Below are 15,879 nucleotides of genomic sequence, written 5' to 3' on the forward strand. Positions count from 1 at the left end.
CCTGGGCACCTCACTTTGCTTGTAAGCAATGCAAAAAAATCTTTAGAAGGTAAAAATAATCTTATTTTAATAATCTATCTAAAAAAGGTATAACATAGTTAACATAGATGTATTAGAAACAAACATATTTTATCTTTTCCAAGATAGTGTGAAGGGGAAAAAAGAGCCATGAAGTTTGCTGTTCCATGGATTCGGAGAGAATAAAGTAATCACGCAACCAACTGCAATATTTGTATGGTTTTTTGTATGGTTTTTTGTTTTTTTCAATTTTTGTAGATCCTTCCAAACTTTGAACTAGAAGAAATGCACCATTAGTTTCTTATCCAAACATTCCAGTACTACTCACTGCTTCTTTACTAAGAAAGATATGCTGTGTTATGATGCATCGGGCTTGTTTGAAGCTATTGGAATTGCATGTAATCCGAATGAATGTATGGAAACAAGTATCCATCCCTCCCCTTCTCTAACTCAGTGCAATTAAAGGATGACTAAAAAATTACCAAGCTTCTACACAGAGCAACACATTACGAGAAAAAAGATTGGCCTGAAGGGACTGATGTCTCATTTGTTAGGCACAATCTCCAGTATCCTAACAAGATTTTGTTTCTTCCATTGCAAATCAAATTAGGGCTGATGGGGCAGTTTGTTACAGGTCTTAACAAATATTCTTCAACCTTAAAGTACCTTCAAGACTTCTTTCTCAAGCTCTCAGAGGCGAAATTGAAAGCTGGTGTCTTCATTTTACTAAAAATTAGGAGAATTGTAGAGTGTTTAGAATTTCCAAAAGGAGCTTACAAAGAAAGAGAAGACAGCCTGGGAAAGTTTTACCGTTATGGTGTAAGGCTTTCTTGGCAACAACAATACTAACAATTACGTGGAACTAGTTGAGAACTTGATTAAAAGCTATGGCCAAACGGGTTGTAAAATGTCCTTGAAGTTCCATATCGTTGATGCTCATCTTGATAACTTCAAAGAAAATATGGGAGCATATTTAGAGGAACCAGGAGAGAGATTCCAACAACACATATGGACTTTGAACGCAATTACAATGAAAGCATGATGGAAGACTACTTTTTGGGGACTTGAACGAGAAGATATGATATTACATACTCGTAAATCTAGAAAAATTGAAAATTTTTAACATTGTAAAATTGTTTTAAACGAAGAAAAAAAAACTTGAACAAATTTTTAAAAAATTCTTCATTTTATACTCAAAGTCTTTTTTTGACCCACAAGCACAACGATACTTGGAAAAATTTGTTTGCATAATTATCACTAAGTATCTTTGAGTTTCCTACAAAATCATTCAGAATCATTCAGAATCATTTAGAATCTTTTTTTTACAATAGCTTAGATGTTGCTGGACGTTGATTTTCGTTTACAAGCAGTATAGACTTCTTCCAAAGCTATCAATAAATAGTCGCCATAAGTAAGTTGATGCATGATAACAATTGATCGAAACAGTTGCGTCGCATCTGCTGTAAGAACTTACCTGGTATAAAGTACTGAAGACAGGATAAATGTCTTGTTAGGTTCTTAAATACGTTAACACGGTTGGCGCAAGCAGAATTGCACCAGCCATCGGAAGATTAAAATGTGTAAGTAGATCTACTAGTTCCTGTTGATTGGGAAAGAGAGGATCACTAGATTGCTAAACTTCATCTTCTTCCTCTTCTTCATAATCATTATCTTCATCCAAAGTTTCCATGATGAGTTGATTTATAGTTAGTGAAATCGGAATAGATAAGTGGCACCAGCGCAACAGAAGATGGTATCAGTGCAACAGAAAATGGTATCAGCAGAAAGTGGTATATGGGTAGAGCAGCTTTTTGTTTTAGCTTCAAAGAGCAACCTGCAAAAGTAAAAGTAGTTCCAATTTGTTAGTTGGCATTGAAATCACCTGAAATTTAAGGGCTTTTTATTTTTTTTCAAACAAATTTTCTTTTAAGTTTATTTGACTAACATTTTTTTCTTGATTTTTTGACCATTTTTCTATCTGTGTTTTTACTGCTTGTTTGAGATCAAAAAATATTTTGCTGGAGAAACAGCTCAATATTTAAGAAGTTTTAGAGATTTGTCTCAAGTTACAGCTCAATTTTTGAGTTTCCAAAACAGGATTTTGTAATCTCGTCAGACGTTATGAAGAACGAAGCGGTTTGTTAAACAAAAATTGTACGGGAAGACGTCTTGTAGCAAACGAGAGGAAAGACAAGATTAGCACAAGGCTCACAAATGACGAACTACACTTATTTGAATTGGTTTCTTAAAACAATCATATCCCTTTAATCGAGTTTGCAAACCTTATCTTCACCGGATATTTTTCCAATCAAAGAAAGTTCCAACCAAATTATCTTGGAGCGGCTTCAAAGTCCAAATCTTAACCCAATTGAACATATTTGGATTCAAAGGTCAGCAAATTAAATAAAGAAAGCTATAAAAAAAAAAAAAATTTTTACACAAGACATAAAAAACAATGTAACATTCTTAAAGTTTTTGGCCTGATTTTCAAGTCCAAGTGTTGAGTTGTTCATAATTTAAAACGCCGCCCAACTAAGTGACGTATTTAATTCATTTTTTAAAGGAAGATCCTGGAACGAACGGAAAAAACCATAGCATTAAAAAAAAAAAATGTTTCAGTTTTTCAAAAAGTCAAGTCTCCTATTGAATTATTACAAATAAATAATCTCAAGTAAACAAGAAAGTAAACTAAAGACAAATATCAACCAAACAAGAAAGTAAACTAAAGACGAATATCAACCAAACAAGAAAGTACACTAAAGACGAATATCAACCAAACAAGAAAGTACACTAAAGACGAATATCAACTTAGTAAATATTAATCTCAATATAATACGCAATATTTCATACGAAAATTTTAATATAGTCAATTCTAATAACAAATAGTTGTAATGCCCTGCAATCAACAGTACGTTCAAAATTTTTTAGCTAATCCATTAAAGTCTCCTTCATTCTTCTCCCCCCCCCCCCCCCCCCCCCTTCCTTTTTTTCTCTCCTCGTTCTCATTTATACTTTTACAAAACCATTTTTGAAAGTTTTTGAAATGGTTTAACAACTATCGTCAAATTTTCATCAGTATCTAAATTGCAACCAATTATTCTATAGTGGTATTATTGCATTTTTACTGTCTCCTTCGCTGCAACAAGATGCATCATTTTTGTTGATTAAATTTTCATTTTGCAAAGTTGTGAAATGCACAATAAAAATGCAGAAAGACATGAAAATCAACAAGAAATTTTATTGTAAATAATATTATATATCTATGATAATATTATACCTTTATTGTAAATAATATTATATATCTATGATAATATTATACCTTTTTAATTACCTACCATAAAAATGTATCGATTTCTAAATAGTATATTTTAAAATTTGACGAAGCAAAATATTTATGATAAAAAAGGTGTTATCAATTTTTCAATATCCTTTTGATTATTATTGTATGGGCATTGGATCAAACAAGATTTCCGTTAATAAAAAAAGCTTGATAAGCTGCAAGCGCTTCTTCAATGAGACGCCAAAATCATTTGTATAGTTGACAGCAAACGTAATATAAAATATATATAATCATATAATGTATATAAATTGTTTAATATATAATTTTTTAATTATTTTTGAAAAAGTAGTTTAATTGATGAGATCTATTAATTTTTGACATCAAAAAAAAAATTACTTGAAAAATCCACCTGAAGAAACCACCTGAAGAAACCACCTGAAGAAACCACCTGAAGAAACCACCTGAAGAAAAAAATTAATTTTTATGGTTAATTATCAAATTAATCATTCACTAAATTTTCATTCTTGAAAATTGTTATTAAAAAATTATTCATTCTTGAAATACATTCACTATCATATGGCCTTATATCACATAACAATCGACATATGAAAATTCCCAATAGAGTTTTTGTATTCGTCGTGAATGCAAAAAAAGGTTTGAGATCAGTAAATCTCAAAAGTTAAACAATGCTGATAAAAGCAATAATAGCGATTATAAGAAGAAGCACATTAAAATACGAGGTACAAATCACCTAAAAACAATCAAAAGAAATGAATGAGCCAACAACTTGACTTCAAGTTTTTTTCGACTTGAAGAAAAAAATCGGTGGATCAAAAATTAAAATAAAAACTTGAAATTTTAAAAGTAAAAAATTTTAAATAAAGAAGAAAAAAAAAATGCGAACACAGAAAAGTATTTCATGTAAACAATAGCTCAAGTAAGGCTCAAAATCTTGCATAGTAATTACAGTTTAAACTGTAAGCAGTTTTATAAATCAATGATTAACTGAAAACGCAACAAAACACTCGTAACATGGTTAACTGAAAACGTAACAAACTCTCTGACCCTCAATATTTTCAAGAAAGTTACGTTTTTTCACCAAAATAGTTCAATTTGATTCGGATTTGGATGCACTGAGTGGATAAGAAAATATACTTTAAGACAAAGGCTCTGAAAAATCTGAACTGATGTTTTCTGTAAAAAAACATCAGTTCAGATTTTTCAGAGTCTTTGTTTTTGGGAATAAAGGGTAATGAAACAACGATGGAGAATCCATTTTTAGAGGGGAAATCCAAGAAAAGTTTTTTTAGAAAATTTAAATTGCGGATTTTTGATTTTTTGATTTTTTTTTTTATATTTTTTGTATCTCAATCATTCCGAGGATTGTTCCAAATATTACTATTCCTAATATAAGATTTAAATTAGGAACCAAGATGTTTTCAAGGAATGCATCCAAAAAGATATTGAAGTAAGAACTCTTCAAACCGCACTTAACTACGTTAACATCTAAAAAATTTGAAATGTTTCAGCAGACGATTTTTGTTTTTTGAACCGTATTCTGCGTCGGAAGAGGTGCTGGTCTTTGGCGCCATATGTTCTGCAATGAAACAGGTTGCCTTATGGATAATTTGCGAGGGAAAAATTTTTCTTGTTTGCTTATGGCAGAGTTTATATGTTTTGTTAAAATTATCAGGTGTTATTGTTTTTTGACCTGCCCTCAAAACAACAAAAACACCTGATAACTTTAGCAAAATTTCCCTTTGTTTACTTTACCTCTTCTTCTTTTTCTTTTTTTTCTTCTTCTTCGTTTCTTCTTCTTCGTTTCTTCTTCTTCTTCTTCTTCTTCTTCCTTGTTTCTTCTTCTTCTTCCATGTTTCTTCTTTTTCTTCTTTGTTTCTTCTTCTTCTTCTTCATTGTTTCTTCTTCTTCTTCTTTGTTTCTTCTTCTTCTTCTTCCTTGTTTCTTCTTCTTCTTCTTTGTTTCTTCTTCTTCTTCTTCGTTTCTTTGTTTCTTATTCTTCTTCTTCTTCGTTTCTTTGTTTCTTCTTCTTCTTCTCTTTCTTCGTTTCTTTGTTTCTTCTTCTTCTCTTTCTTCGTTTCTTCGTTTCTTCTTCTTCTTCGTTTCTTCTTCTTCTTCTTCGTTTCTTCTTCTTCTTCTTCGTTTCTTCTTCTTCTTCGTTTCTTCTTCTTCTTCGTTTCTTCTTCTTCTTCGTTTCTTCTTCTTCTTCTTCGTTTCTTCTTCTTCTTCGTTTCTTCTTCTTCTTCTTCTTCGTTTCTTCATTTTCTCCTTCCTCTTCTTTTTCTTTCTCTTCTTCTACTTCTAAGATTTTCTAAACCCTTCTTTTGGTATGTATCCGCAAGTAATTCTTAATTCAGTTGTTATTTTAGCATAGATAATGATCTTTATTTAACATGTTCGTTTAGTACTTTTATTTCGAGCTCTGAGTCATGGTTCTATGTAAAAGTTTTCTTTGGTCTCAATTTGTAAAAATCATAAAGTAGTTACAGAATTCCGCGAACCTTACTATTTAAACATCATCATATGTTTATTATATTATATTATATTATATTATATTATATTATATTATATTATATTATATTATATTATATTATATTATATTATATATTTTGAATTTCAAGTCATTATTGCGAAAACAATTGTGCAATTGTTTTATTTGAGCATGTGTTCACCTTGTGTTTCAACTCCCAATTTTCATCGTTCGATAAGTGATAAGCTTGGGTCGAGTAAAATTTAAAACTTATATTTGTAACTTTTTTATGTTTTCCTTCCTCACAGTATAGAATTTGTTTCTGAATGCATTTTCAGTTTGAATTATCTTTTTTTCAATTTACGGTCATTTGTTTCCGTCATTCGCAACGTCATGCACATGACGTTTTTTTTTCAATTTACGGTCATTTGTTTCCGTCATTCGCAACGTCATGCACGTGACGTTTTTTTTTGAGAGTGTTACTTCCTAACAGAGGCGGGGAATAAATCTGAGCTTTTTTATTATATCTTTATTTATGTTCTTATGTCGTAATATATTTTCATATATACCAATAACATCGTTGTTTTAAATTTTTGATTACTTTTGCTTGTCGTCTTACTGCTGTATTGTGAAAAATTATTACCTACACTCGACTTTCCCACTCGTACTGGCTACAAAGGTATTTTGTATATCATTTATAAACAAGAATTGCATACTCAAAACTATTAACTCTTATAGATTTTTAGTACAAAGAACAGTTGAACACAACCCTTAGCTGGTAATTGATAATAAAATATATTTCCAATCGCGGTTTTATTTGCGCTGGGTTTTTGTAAAGCAATTCTTTGCGAAGTTTCAACATTTCTAAATTTATGCAATGCGACACCTGCGCTTTTTTTAAGTGCAATCTTAAGGTATACAAAAATGTGGCTAGTGAGAAATTATGTCAGTTCCTTTGTTAGGTGACTTATATTAACACTTATCTCATTTACCAGGTTTGGAAGGAGGAGAAAGGGTTAGGAGCTACAAAGAAATTTAACTTACGTGGTCACACGTAAAGTTTTAAGGTTGCTCAGCTTGGAAATTTGTAACTATGACAAAATACAAAAAACGAAAATTTCGAAATTTAACAATGCGAATTGTTTGTATATTTCACATATTCCACAGCTGGTCATGGTTTTTAGAAATAGTACTTTAAGTGTTTCACTTTATGTTCCGCAAAATACAAATTTTACAGCATTTCACAGTGGCTAAACATCTGCATGTTTTCTTTGAAAAAAAACGAAATTGATTTCAAGAAAGCTTCTTAGCATAGAAATTGCTGCAGCGAAAAGCAGGTAAAGTAGTTTGCTGTCAAGTCTCTTTTTTAGCCACTTTTTTAAGGAAAATATTCAACGAACTTTTGATAGACAGTTTAATGCAGTATTTAATTTTGCAACAGTTAGAACTATATCTTTTCAGCGACTGCAATCTGACACATCCAAATATCTAGTTTCAACTCTTTGATATCAGGATTTCTTTGTCCACCTCTGATAAAATATAATGATGTAATATAGTGAAACAAGCAGAATGCAACCTTTGATGTAATGCAAAGTAGGTTCAGTAATAAAAAATAAAACCTTTTATTCACATTTTAATTATTTTTAAGACAATAAATTTTAGACAAACAATTTTGAGAAACTTTTTTTAAAATCGTTGACTAAAATTTTTTTGGTCGATGGACTTGAATTAATTTTTAAATGCTTTTAAAAAAAAAAAGATTTTTAAGTAAGCGCAATTTTTTCGTAATAAAAATTTTATTATTAAATTTTTTTTAAGGTTTGCTAAGAATTATTGTAAATATAAAAAAAGAATTTTGTTTTTGGAAAATGATTTTAATCTAAAAAAAAAAAATGATTGATAAGTCGACAATGCGAATAAGTAAAGATGTCAATGAGAAAATGTTGCTGCAACAAACAATACAACATATTCCTGCAACAAAACACTGTTTAACCATCTTTCTTGATATTAATAACCAATTTTTTTTTATCAACAGATTTGATGTTTACTGTGATTTAAGAATTTCTATTTCATGTATTTGACTACGGCCACTTTGAGAACTTATTTAATTTCAAATGTTAATACAGTTGAAATTAAATAAGGTTGAATTAAAAAAATATATATATAAAAAATATAAAAATTGAAATCAGGTTGAACTTGCGTTGAATTCACGCAGTTTATTTATGTCTTACTTTGAATAAACCATAACTTAATTCCCAAAAGTGGAATAAATTATGTATACCCATATTATGTAGAATAAATTATGCATATGCATACTGTGTGTTATGCTGAAGTCGTAACTACAAATATAATAAAGACGCAAACAAGTGTAATAATACAGTTCGAACTGTCACATAAAATTGTAGCTAGACAATCGCCAGTCTGCCGCTAGTTATTTTTTGATCTTATAATATTTCAAATGAATGATTTTTAAAAGTTGTTTTCTGTGTAAAAAATCTGCTCAATTAGGTTCTAATAATATAAATAGAAGACACAAAGGTAACAATTTTAAACAATGATTCCCAACCAATGTGTTTTATGTTAGCAAATTGTGAAAATAAAAACAGAAGTGTGGAGAAAACTAAAAATTTTCAAATGCAAAAAAATTCCCACGAACAGTAATACCTGATTTCAAAATAACTTGCAATTACCTCCCACAGATATGTACTAAGGTGTGGTATTTTTGTTTTGAAACACGCAATAAAACAATACCTCTAAAATGTTACAAAATTCAAATATTTATAAAAGTAACACTTCTTAACAACGATTCCCAACCAAAATCTTTATAAACGCTCCTCAATCCGAAGAGTGTTCTTTTAACAAATAGAATGAAAAAATTCTCTAATGTGTCATGGTTAAAATTTATTAAATTTAAAATCAAAATGTTCGTAATGCAGAAGCATTACGAACATTTTGAGATTACTGTCCGTGATGACTGCAAGATTACTGTCCGTGGGATTTTTTTTTGCTCTATTCAATGCTCTTTACAGCTTTATAGCTTTATACAATATTCTTTATAGCTTTGTAGCTTTATACAATGTTAAATGTTCAGAAGCTTTATAGATGTTCTGCATTACAAACATTTTGCATAATTGTTTTTTAATGTTGAATTTCAGGTCTTTTTTTCACACTTTTTTTAGTTTAAAACTTGTACAGGTGGAGATGTGGCTTGTGCAACTACAAAACTTCTGTGAAGTGTTTTTGCACATTACTTAGTACAACACAAGTTGACCTCAAAGCCAAAATTTTTAAAATTATTTTGTAGAATTATCTTTAAATAACAAAACTGTTAAAATCAACTGTCAAAGATAACGATTTTAATTAACGATGCAATTTTTTTTTTATTGACAAATAAATTTTTCACAAAAAGTTGCAAACAAATCAGACTTCGTCCCCTCAAATGTGAAAGTTTTTTAAGCAAAGTATTGACTTATTAATATTGGAACAAATAAAATTTTTATACAAAATGTTAGGTCAAATTAAAAACGGCCTTTTATTATATATATATATATATATATATATATATATATATATATATATATATATATATAATAAATGTAATAAATTATAATACATATATAATAAATTTTAATAATATATATATACATATATACCTATAATAAATTTTAATGATAATACATACATATATATATATATATATATATATATATATATATATATATATATATATATATATATATATATATATATATATATATTTATATATAAACACACAAATGCACTTATACACACAAACACACCAAAGTTTATTTTTAAGGCTGCATGATTTTTTTTTAAGAATTCGATAAAACTATCAACGATCTATCAACAAAATATATGTTAACAAATATAAGAACAATCGAACAATAAATAATAAATATGGCGAAGTATAGATAACGTGATTAAAATAATACATATTTTAATTCATAGAGATCGATGTCTAAAACCAATTTTAATAAGACTATGCAGATTGATATACGAGTTAATAATTTTTTGACGTCAAATTATAACACGTTAAGAGAGAGATTGTAACTTGTACAAAGATAAAATGGCGGAGTAATTTAAATACAAAATTCTAATGATAGTTTAAGTGAAGAAAATTCAACTTTTGATTTATAAATGAATTTACAACAATTATTAATTTATAAATTATTGATTATGTCTTCTGATATTTTCGAGGTAAAATGATCTGAAATGATTTTCATGTTGAAATGAGCGACTTTTTACCTTCGCTGAAGGCTACCTTGAAGCTTGATAACTTTTCGTTGCATTGAGCAAATTTTATTTTGAAGCCGCGCCATTTTTTGCTGTAACCTTATAATTTCACTTTGGCTCTCAATATTTTCATCTTCTTTTTTACTGAATGACTCCATTTTAGCTTCGGATATTTCCTCCAAATCTTCGTTTTCTTTAAGCTTCAATTTCCGTTGTATTTTATTTTTAGACTTAGGATTATTAACCGGAAGAGAAGGATGAAGAGGAGCAGCTTGATTTATAATTGGATTGGTTTCAACGGGATTTTTTTGAACTAATCTTTTATTGATTCTATGATCTACAAACTCGTCTTTTTGATCTTTGTGGGTCGAATCTTTTTGATCTGTTTTATAGATCGAATCTTTAGAATTCAAGTCTTCTTTAGTTACTTCATTTTCATGCACGAGTTCTTTAGCCGCCGATTTTCTCTTTGAGAGCTTAGTTTTAACATCTCTTTTTCGTTCTCTGCTGATTAACTTTCTCGATGTCGCTGTTTCTTCGCTGTTTTTTAAAGCTTGATCTGTATCACTCTGATATTCAGCTTCTAATGTTTTTTCTTTAATTTTCAGAGTATGTTTTTGTTTGTCTTCCCATTTTGTTTCGCTGGTTTTAAAAGTATCTCTTGTGCCATTTGATGGATTTGCTCTATTTTCAAGGTAGTTTTGCGATTTTAAGACATGCGGTTCCACATCGTCGTCATCGTTTTTGTCGTCGTCGACAACAACGTTATTTTTGCTGTCTTTTTTCTTTCTTCTCAAAATTTTTATTTCACTTTTACTCAAATCCAAATTTGCATGACCAGCAAATATTAGACCTTTATGATTAGACGCTCTTGATGTTGCTTTAGATAAGCGTTCAAATAAGCTCTCATTTTGAACTGAGCAGTTGATTTTCTCTTTTTTTTGTGGGTTTGTTACCAGACTCCCACTTTTTATTTGGAGTACGCCATTCTGGTAGTTCTTACATTGCTGTTGCTGACGATGCTGCTGTTGTTTTTTATGCAGTATAGGGATACTTTCCCCAAAAGATGAATCTGCGTCTTCAAATACTGCGCAAGACATTCAAACGTTTTTACTTGTTTAAAACGTCGTTACATTTAGTTCAGTGAAGCGAGAAAGTTTGAATCATATTCGGTAGCTCAACAAGTTCGAGCAAAAGAGATTATTTATGGCGCCTTTTTTAGCAAAAGAGATTAAATTTAGTATGAAGTTTTTCTATCTTAAAAATTTTAGTTTAATATTCTTCTTATTTCTGATTTTTTAAATTAAATGAGACTAAAAAGTTTAATTAAACTTAGTCTTGTAAATTTATAATGTATTTTTAGCACATTGGCCATTTTGTGACGTCAGTTTGTTGACTGTGTTTGATGTGTAGCCTTTTTGTAAGGTCAATTTGTAGACTGTGTGGTGTTTAGCCTTTTTAGATGAAAGTTAAGGAACTTCTTATGAAATTCTTTCTCTGAAGTTCACCCATAAAGTTGCAACACCATATAGTTTGATGATGTGAGTATGAGCAGGAGTTTACAACATGTTGTAAGTTTTAGCCCATGCATATTTTAAAAAAACAGTTCCAATTGATTTATCATTAAAAAAAAATAAAGGAAACTGTTAATTCCACTTCTTACATATAAAATGTGCTCACTCAAATTTGCATATCTTTCATCATTTGTTTGTTTGCTTTTTTGTACCTAAATTCGCTAAAGCCTCCTACAAAATGTCAGCTAGTGGTGAGCAAACAGCTAGTGCCTTAGCAGTATATAGTAAAAACTTTGAAATTGATATCTCCGTTAGAATTATTTAGATATGCAGGTGTAAAAATACAAATGACAAACATCAGACGTTTTTGTTCCAAGTAAATAAAGCCTCGTTTAAACAAGTTTTTGAATAAGGAGGCTGTTCACCAATAAATGAATTGATTAAATAGCAAAGAGACTATTGAACAAGATGAGTGCGTAAGATAAAATGCAGAATGTTTTTTTAATTTTATTTGCTCGGCTTATCTCAGAAAAATTAAACATAGAATGAAAAGCATTGAGATAAAGGAATAAATAATGAAGGCTATAATTAACTAAAACGCAGATTCGAATAGTTTAAACAAAAAAATAAAAAGTCCCTCTTAAATTTTTTCTTTAAAATCTCTTCAACTTTAAATCACGGTTAACTATAGCAGATGCCGCTTCATTCTCACCGTTTGCCAAGAAAATAAACTGCAGTCTTTTTACAGTTTATCACGACTGAATCGCTGGCTTCATAATTTGAATGGTGTTTCTGAATTTTTTTTTTTTTTAGCGAACTCGTTATCTCCATGCTGTCATTTCTCTAATCTAATTTTACTTTTTATTTTAATTTGAAAACTTTTTAGACATATTTGTGCTTTGAAATATATACCCTATATATTTTTAAATATGAGCTTTTTTAAAAAATGAGCTCCGTATGAATATTTTGCTATTCATACAATTTTTTGATCGCCTTCTGTTTTACAAGAAAACCAACTAACTGCACATGTCGACCGATTGTTGAATATCAACAATACGTTCTTGTGACTCGAATGGTATCCGCAGTTTTTCCGCCGGTTTTTAACGATTTCTAGACGTCATAAAAGGGCAGGCGTCCTTTTTTATTTTGATATCATTTATAGCTCTATTTCTAATAACAACAATGGTAATGATAAAAATAATAGTATTAATAAACATTATGTTACACAGAGTAAATAATACTAAATAAAGATTTTCTTTTAACAGGTGTATAATTTTTAATGTTTATGGCATGAATCTACTTTTAAGAAGAAAAACGAACACGACCTCGAAAATAATGAACGAGGATTCGCTTCGAGTTTTGAATTCTTTCGGGGGTATTTTACCAAGTTTTGGTAGTAAATTGAAAAACGTTCGGGGATTTTTTAACAATCGCGATAAAGAAATCCCAGAAATTTTAATTCAGCCTCCTACACCGAAAGGGCAAAAAAGCCCTGGTTCACAGATCGACACTTTGTTAGCGAAGTCTATCGAAAAGTTTCATCTGGTTTTAAAACGTCGAGCAGAAAATTACTCTTCTTTTAACAAAAAACATGACGACGAAAAGGGCGACAAAGAAAAACTCGTCAAATCTCGATCGCTTGGTTGTTTGCATAGAATGGATTATTTGCAAGTACCTCGAAGATCTGAACGAAGGAACCGACATCACAGTATGCCATGTTTAAGCAAATTAGCTGATTATAAACCAAAGCAATGCTGTGTTGATAGAAACGAAGTTTGTTACGCGTGCAGGTTTGAAAACGAACTTTTTGGAAGAGCAAAAACAGACAAAATTGATTACATAGAATTTAATCTGAATAGAAAAAGAGAGTTTAATTATGTGGCGGATGAAAATTCAAACGAAATGATCACGCCGAATAATTACCGCCGTAATTACACATCGGATGAGAGTTCAAAAGAAATCAAGCCAAACAGTTTCCACCAGAACCGATCGCAGTATTATGGTCTTTAATATTTCCCCAACAAACTTATGTTCTTAAGCTGATCATTTAAAACCGTGATACATTGTTGTTATTATCATCATCTTCCTCGTTATAAGATATAAGAAACTACAATATCTTGCATTTTATAACTTTGTTAAAATAAAGTTAATGAAAGAAGGAAGCCTTAGGAGAGTTTCAAATGACATTTAACAATGGAAAGCCACAAGAAATCAGTCTTTTTATTACTACGGTCTATTATCAGTATTATTACTATTACTATTACTATTACTATCATTATTATTATTATTATTATTATTATTATTATTATTATTATTATTATTATTATTATTATTATTATTATTATTATTATTATTATTATTATTTTTTAACAAATTTATTGTGGTATCCAAATCTTTTGTACTTACTATAAAAGAAAATTTAAATTTATGTCGTAATTTGAAGGATCAGGAATTTATGATGAAATTTTTTTTTTAATTTGGTATTGCAGTAAATATTTACTTTAAAATAAGTAAATGTTTTTGGTCTTGTTGTCCACGAAGTTAATGAACACTAAATGCAGCAAAGTTACATATGAATAGTTCAATGTCAACTCAACCAGGGGTTTTAACCAAATTTCTTTGATTTTGTTAAAAATTGATACGACTTCTAAATAACCCATTTAAGACCGGTTTACAAAGTTACTAAAAACATTAAAATCAGAATGTAAATATAGTTACCCAAAAAAAAACGAAATTATGCATTTTAGAATCATACTTTTATGAGGAATCTGTTTTTAATGGTTAAAAATGGTAAAAAGTTAAAAGGTTGTCAGATTCTTTAAATTTATTCTTGGCTAAGCGAGGTTTTACCCTGCTTTGTCAAGAGGCAAAAAATTTCGAAAAAGTTTTTAGCTTTTTCTCTTCGGTAGCTTCTAATAGATGCTATGGTTCAAATATTACGATGACGTCATTTATATTTTAGAATATATTTGGCTTGTAGTAAGAGCACTTTTCAACAGATTCATTTATCAAATAAAATAAAAAAAAAAACGATATGGGAAAAGTTTCAAATTTCAAATTTTTAAATCTTAAAGACAAGAATATTTAATCGTTATTTTACAATTTATTGTAAAACATAATTCGTTCGAATTGTAAAATACTTTTGTTACTGTGTTTAATACTTCGTTAAATACTTTAACATTAATGTGTTGTGCGGTGCTTTTTTTGATGACTAGAATGTGATTCATTGGGAATAATGCATATATTACTAAACTGTGACTGATTAAAAGAACGTGCAGGGCTTCGAGGATACGAGAATATAGTTTAAGCATACTGCTATTCATCTTTAACATTTTTGACTTAAATTCTAAATCGTTTTTTAACCTTAATCTATCAATTGCTAGAGTAAGTATAGAAAGTGTTCTAAGCTGATGAAAAGATCAGGGGTCTGGGATTGTACACAACTTGTCATATCTATTGGCTGAAGAATTCCTAACTTTTTGCATTCTTTCTTTTGAAAAATACGATGCGACACCATTTTAAAAAAAAAAATGCGAAAACATTTTTAAAAGTGCTATAATCAAAACTTAAACATTTGAAAAGCTTTGATAGTTACGCATGCGCACTATAAATGTTCCCCTGTTAAAAATACGTTTAGTTATCTTTTGTTTTCAAAATGTTTAACTTTTTTATATTTAAATAAAAAGTTGTTTTCCGATTCTGTTTACTAATTTAACATTATTTAGATGATTTCTACGAAACATTCTTTCTGAGGTATCTATGGAGGTTTATTCTTGGACCTGGCGAAACCCCAATCAATTATTAGATTTTATATTCACTTGAAACGTGTTTATGTATGAAAACTGGGCTCTACTCAACTTAAAAGCTAATATTTTTTACAGGAAAAAAATGGCAACTTAATTGTGAGAGATAAACTGTCTGAACGGCGTTGATCACAATACAAAAACATTTTTAAAAATTTAGAGTATAAAAAAAATCGCTAAGTTCACATAAGATCGGCTTGTTAAACCTTTTAAGTCTTTTTTTTTTTTCTTTGTTAGAAATTGGCATCGAATGAAGTTTTGATAAGTTTAACTTTATACATGATGCAAAGCCTTTCAGAATTAACCAATCAAAATTCATCACTAGCGCCAAAAACAAGATATTTTTTTTTTTAAAGTTGACAAAAAAAAAAAAAAAAAGTTTATTTCTTTCGTCAATTGAAAAAGATCATTTATGAATCAACTGATTCTCATTGAAACTCTTTTTGGATCGAAGCTGCTGAATATTCGAGTTTACACACACAACAACATGTCATAACGAAAATTTGTAAGGGGTTGGACTCG

General features: G+C 29.4%; 2 protein-coding genes and 1 long non-coding RNA gene across 3 annotated transcripts; 1 reads left to right on the forward strand and 2 right to left on the reverse strand.

Annotated features, from left to right (window-relative positions):
- Positions 1–1,334: 1,334 nt before the first annotated feature.
- On the reverse strand, positions 1,335–11,934 carry LOC149879969 (uncharacterized). Its single transcript, XR_016446343.1, has 3 exons — positions 11,704–11,934; positions 3,708–3,759; positions 1,335–1,852 (listed from the first exon to the last, which is right to left on the reverse strand). It is a non-coding gene; the product is annotated as an uncharacterized LOC149879969 (long non-coding RNA).
- Positions 7,022–13,765, forward strand: LOC149879970 (uncharacterized). Its single transcript, XM_090070749.1, has 2 exons — positions 7,022–7,123; positions 12,820–13,765. Exon 2 carries the CDS (start codon positions 12,845–12,847, stop codon positions 13,562–13,564), a length of 720 nt encoding a protein of 239 aa, XP_089926875.1. The 5' UTR covers positions 7,022–7,123; positions 12,820–12,844; the 3' UTR covers positions 13,565–13,765.
- On the reverse strand, positions 9,574–11,705 carry LOC149879971 (uncharacterized). Its single transcript, XM_090070748.1, has one exon. It carries the CDS (start codon positions 11,138–11,140, stop codon positions 10,049–10,051), a length of 1,092 nt encoding a protein of 363 aa, XP_089926874.1. The 5' UTR covers positions 11,141–11,705; the 3' UTR covers positions 9,574–10,048.
- Positions 13,766–15,879: the final 2,114 nt, after the last annotated feature.

The sequence above is a fragment of the Hydra viridissima genome, unplaced genomic scaffold (assembly GCF_058129835.1).
Source record: "Hydra viridissima isolate aposymbiotic clone 2 unplaced genomic scaffold, HvirCarnegie_v1 scaffold_13, whole genome shotgun sequence".
Classification (NCBI taxonomy): Eukaryota; Metazoa; Cnidaria; class Hydrozoa; order Anthoathecata; family Hydridae; genus Hydra; species Hydra viridissima.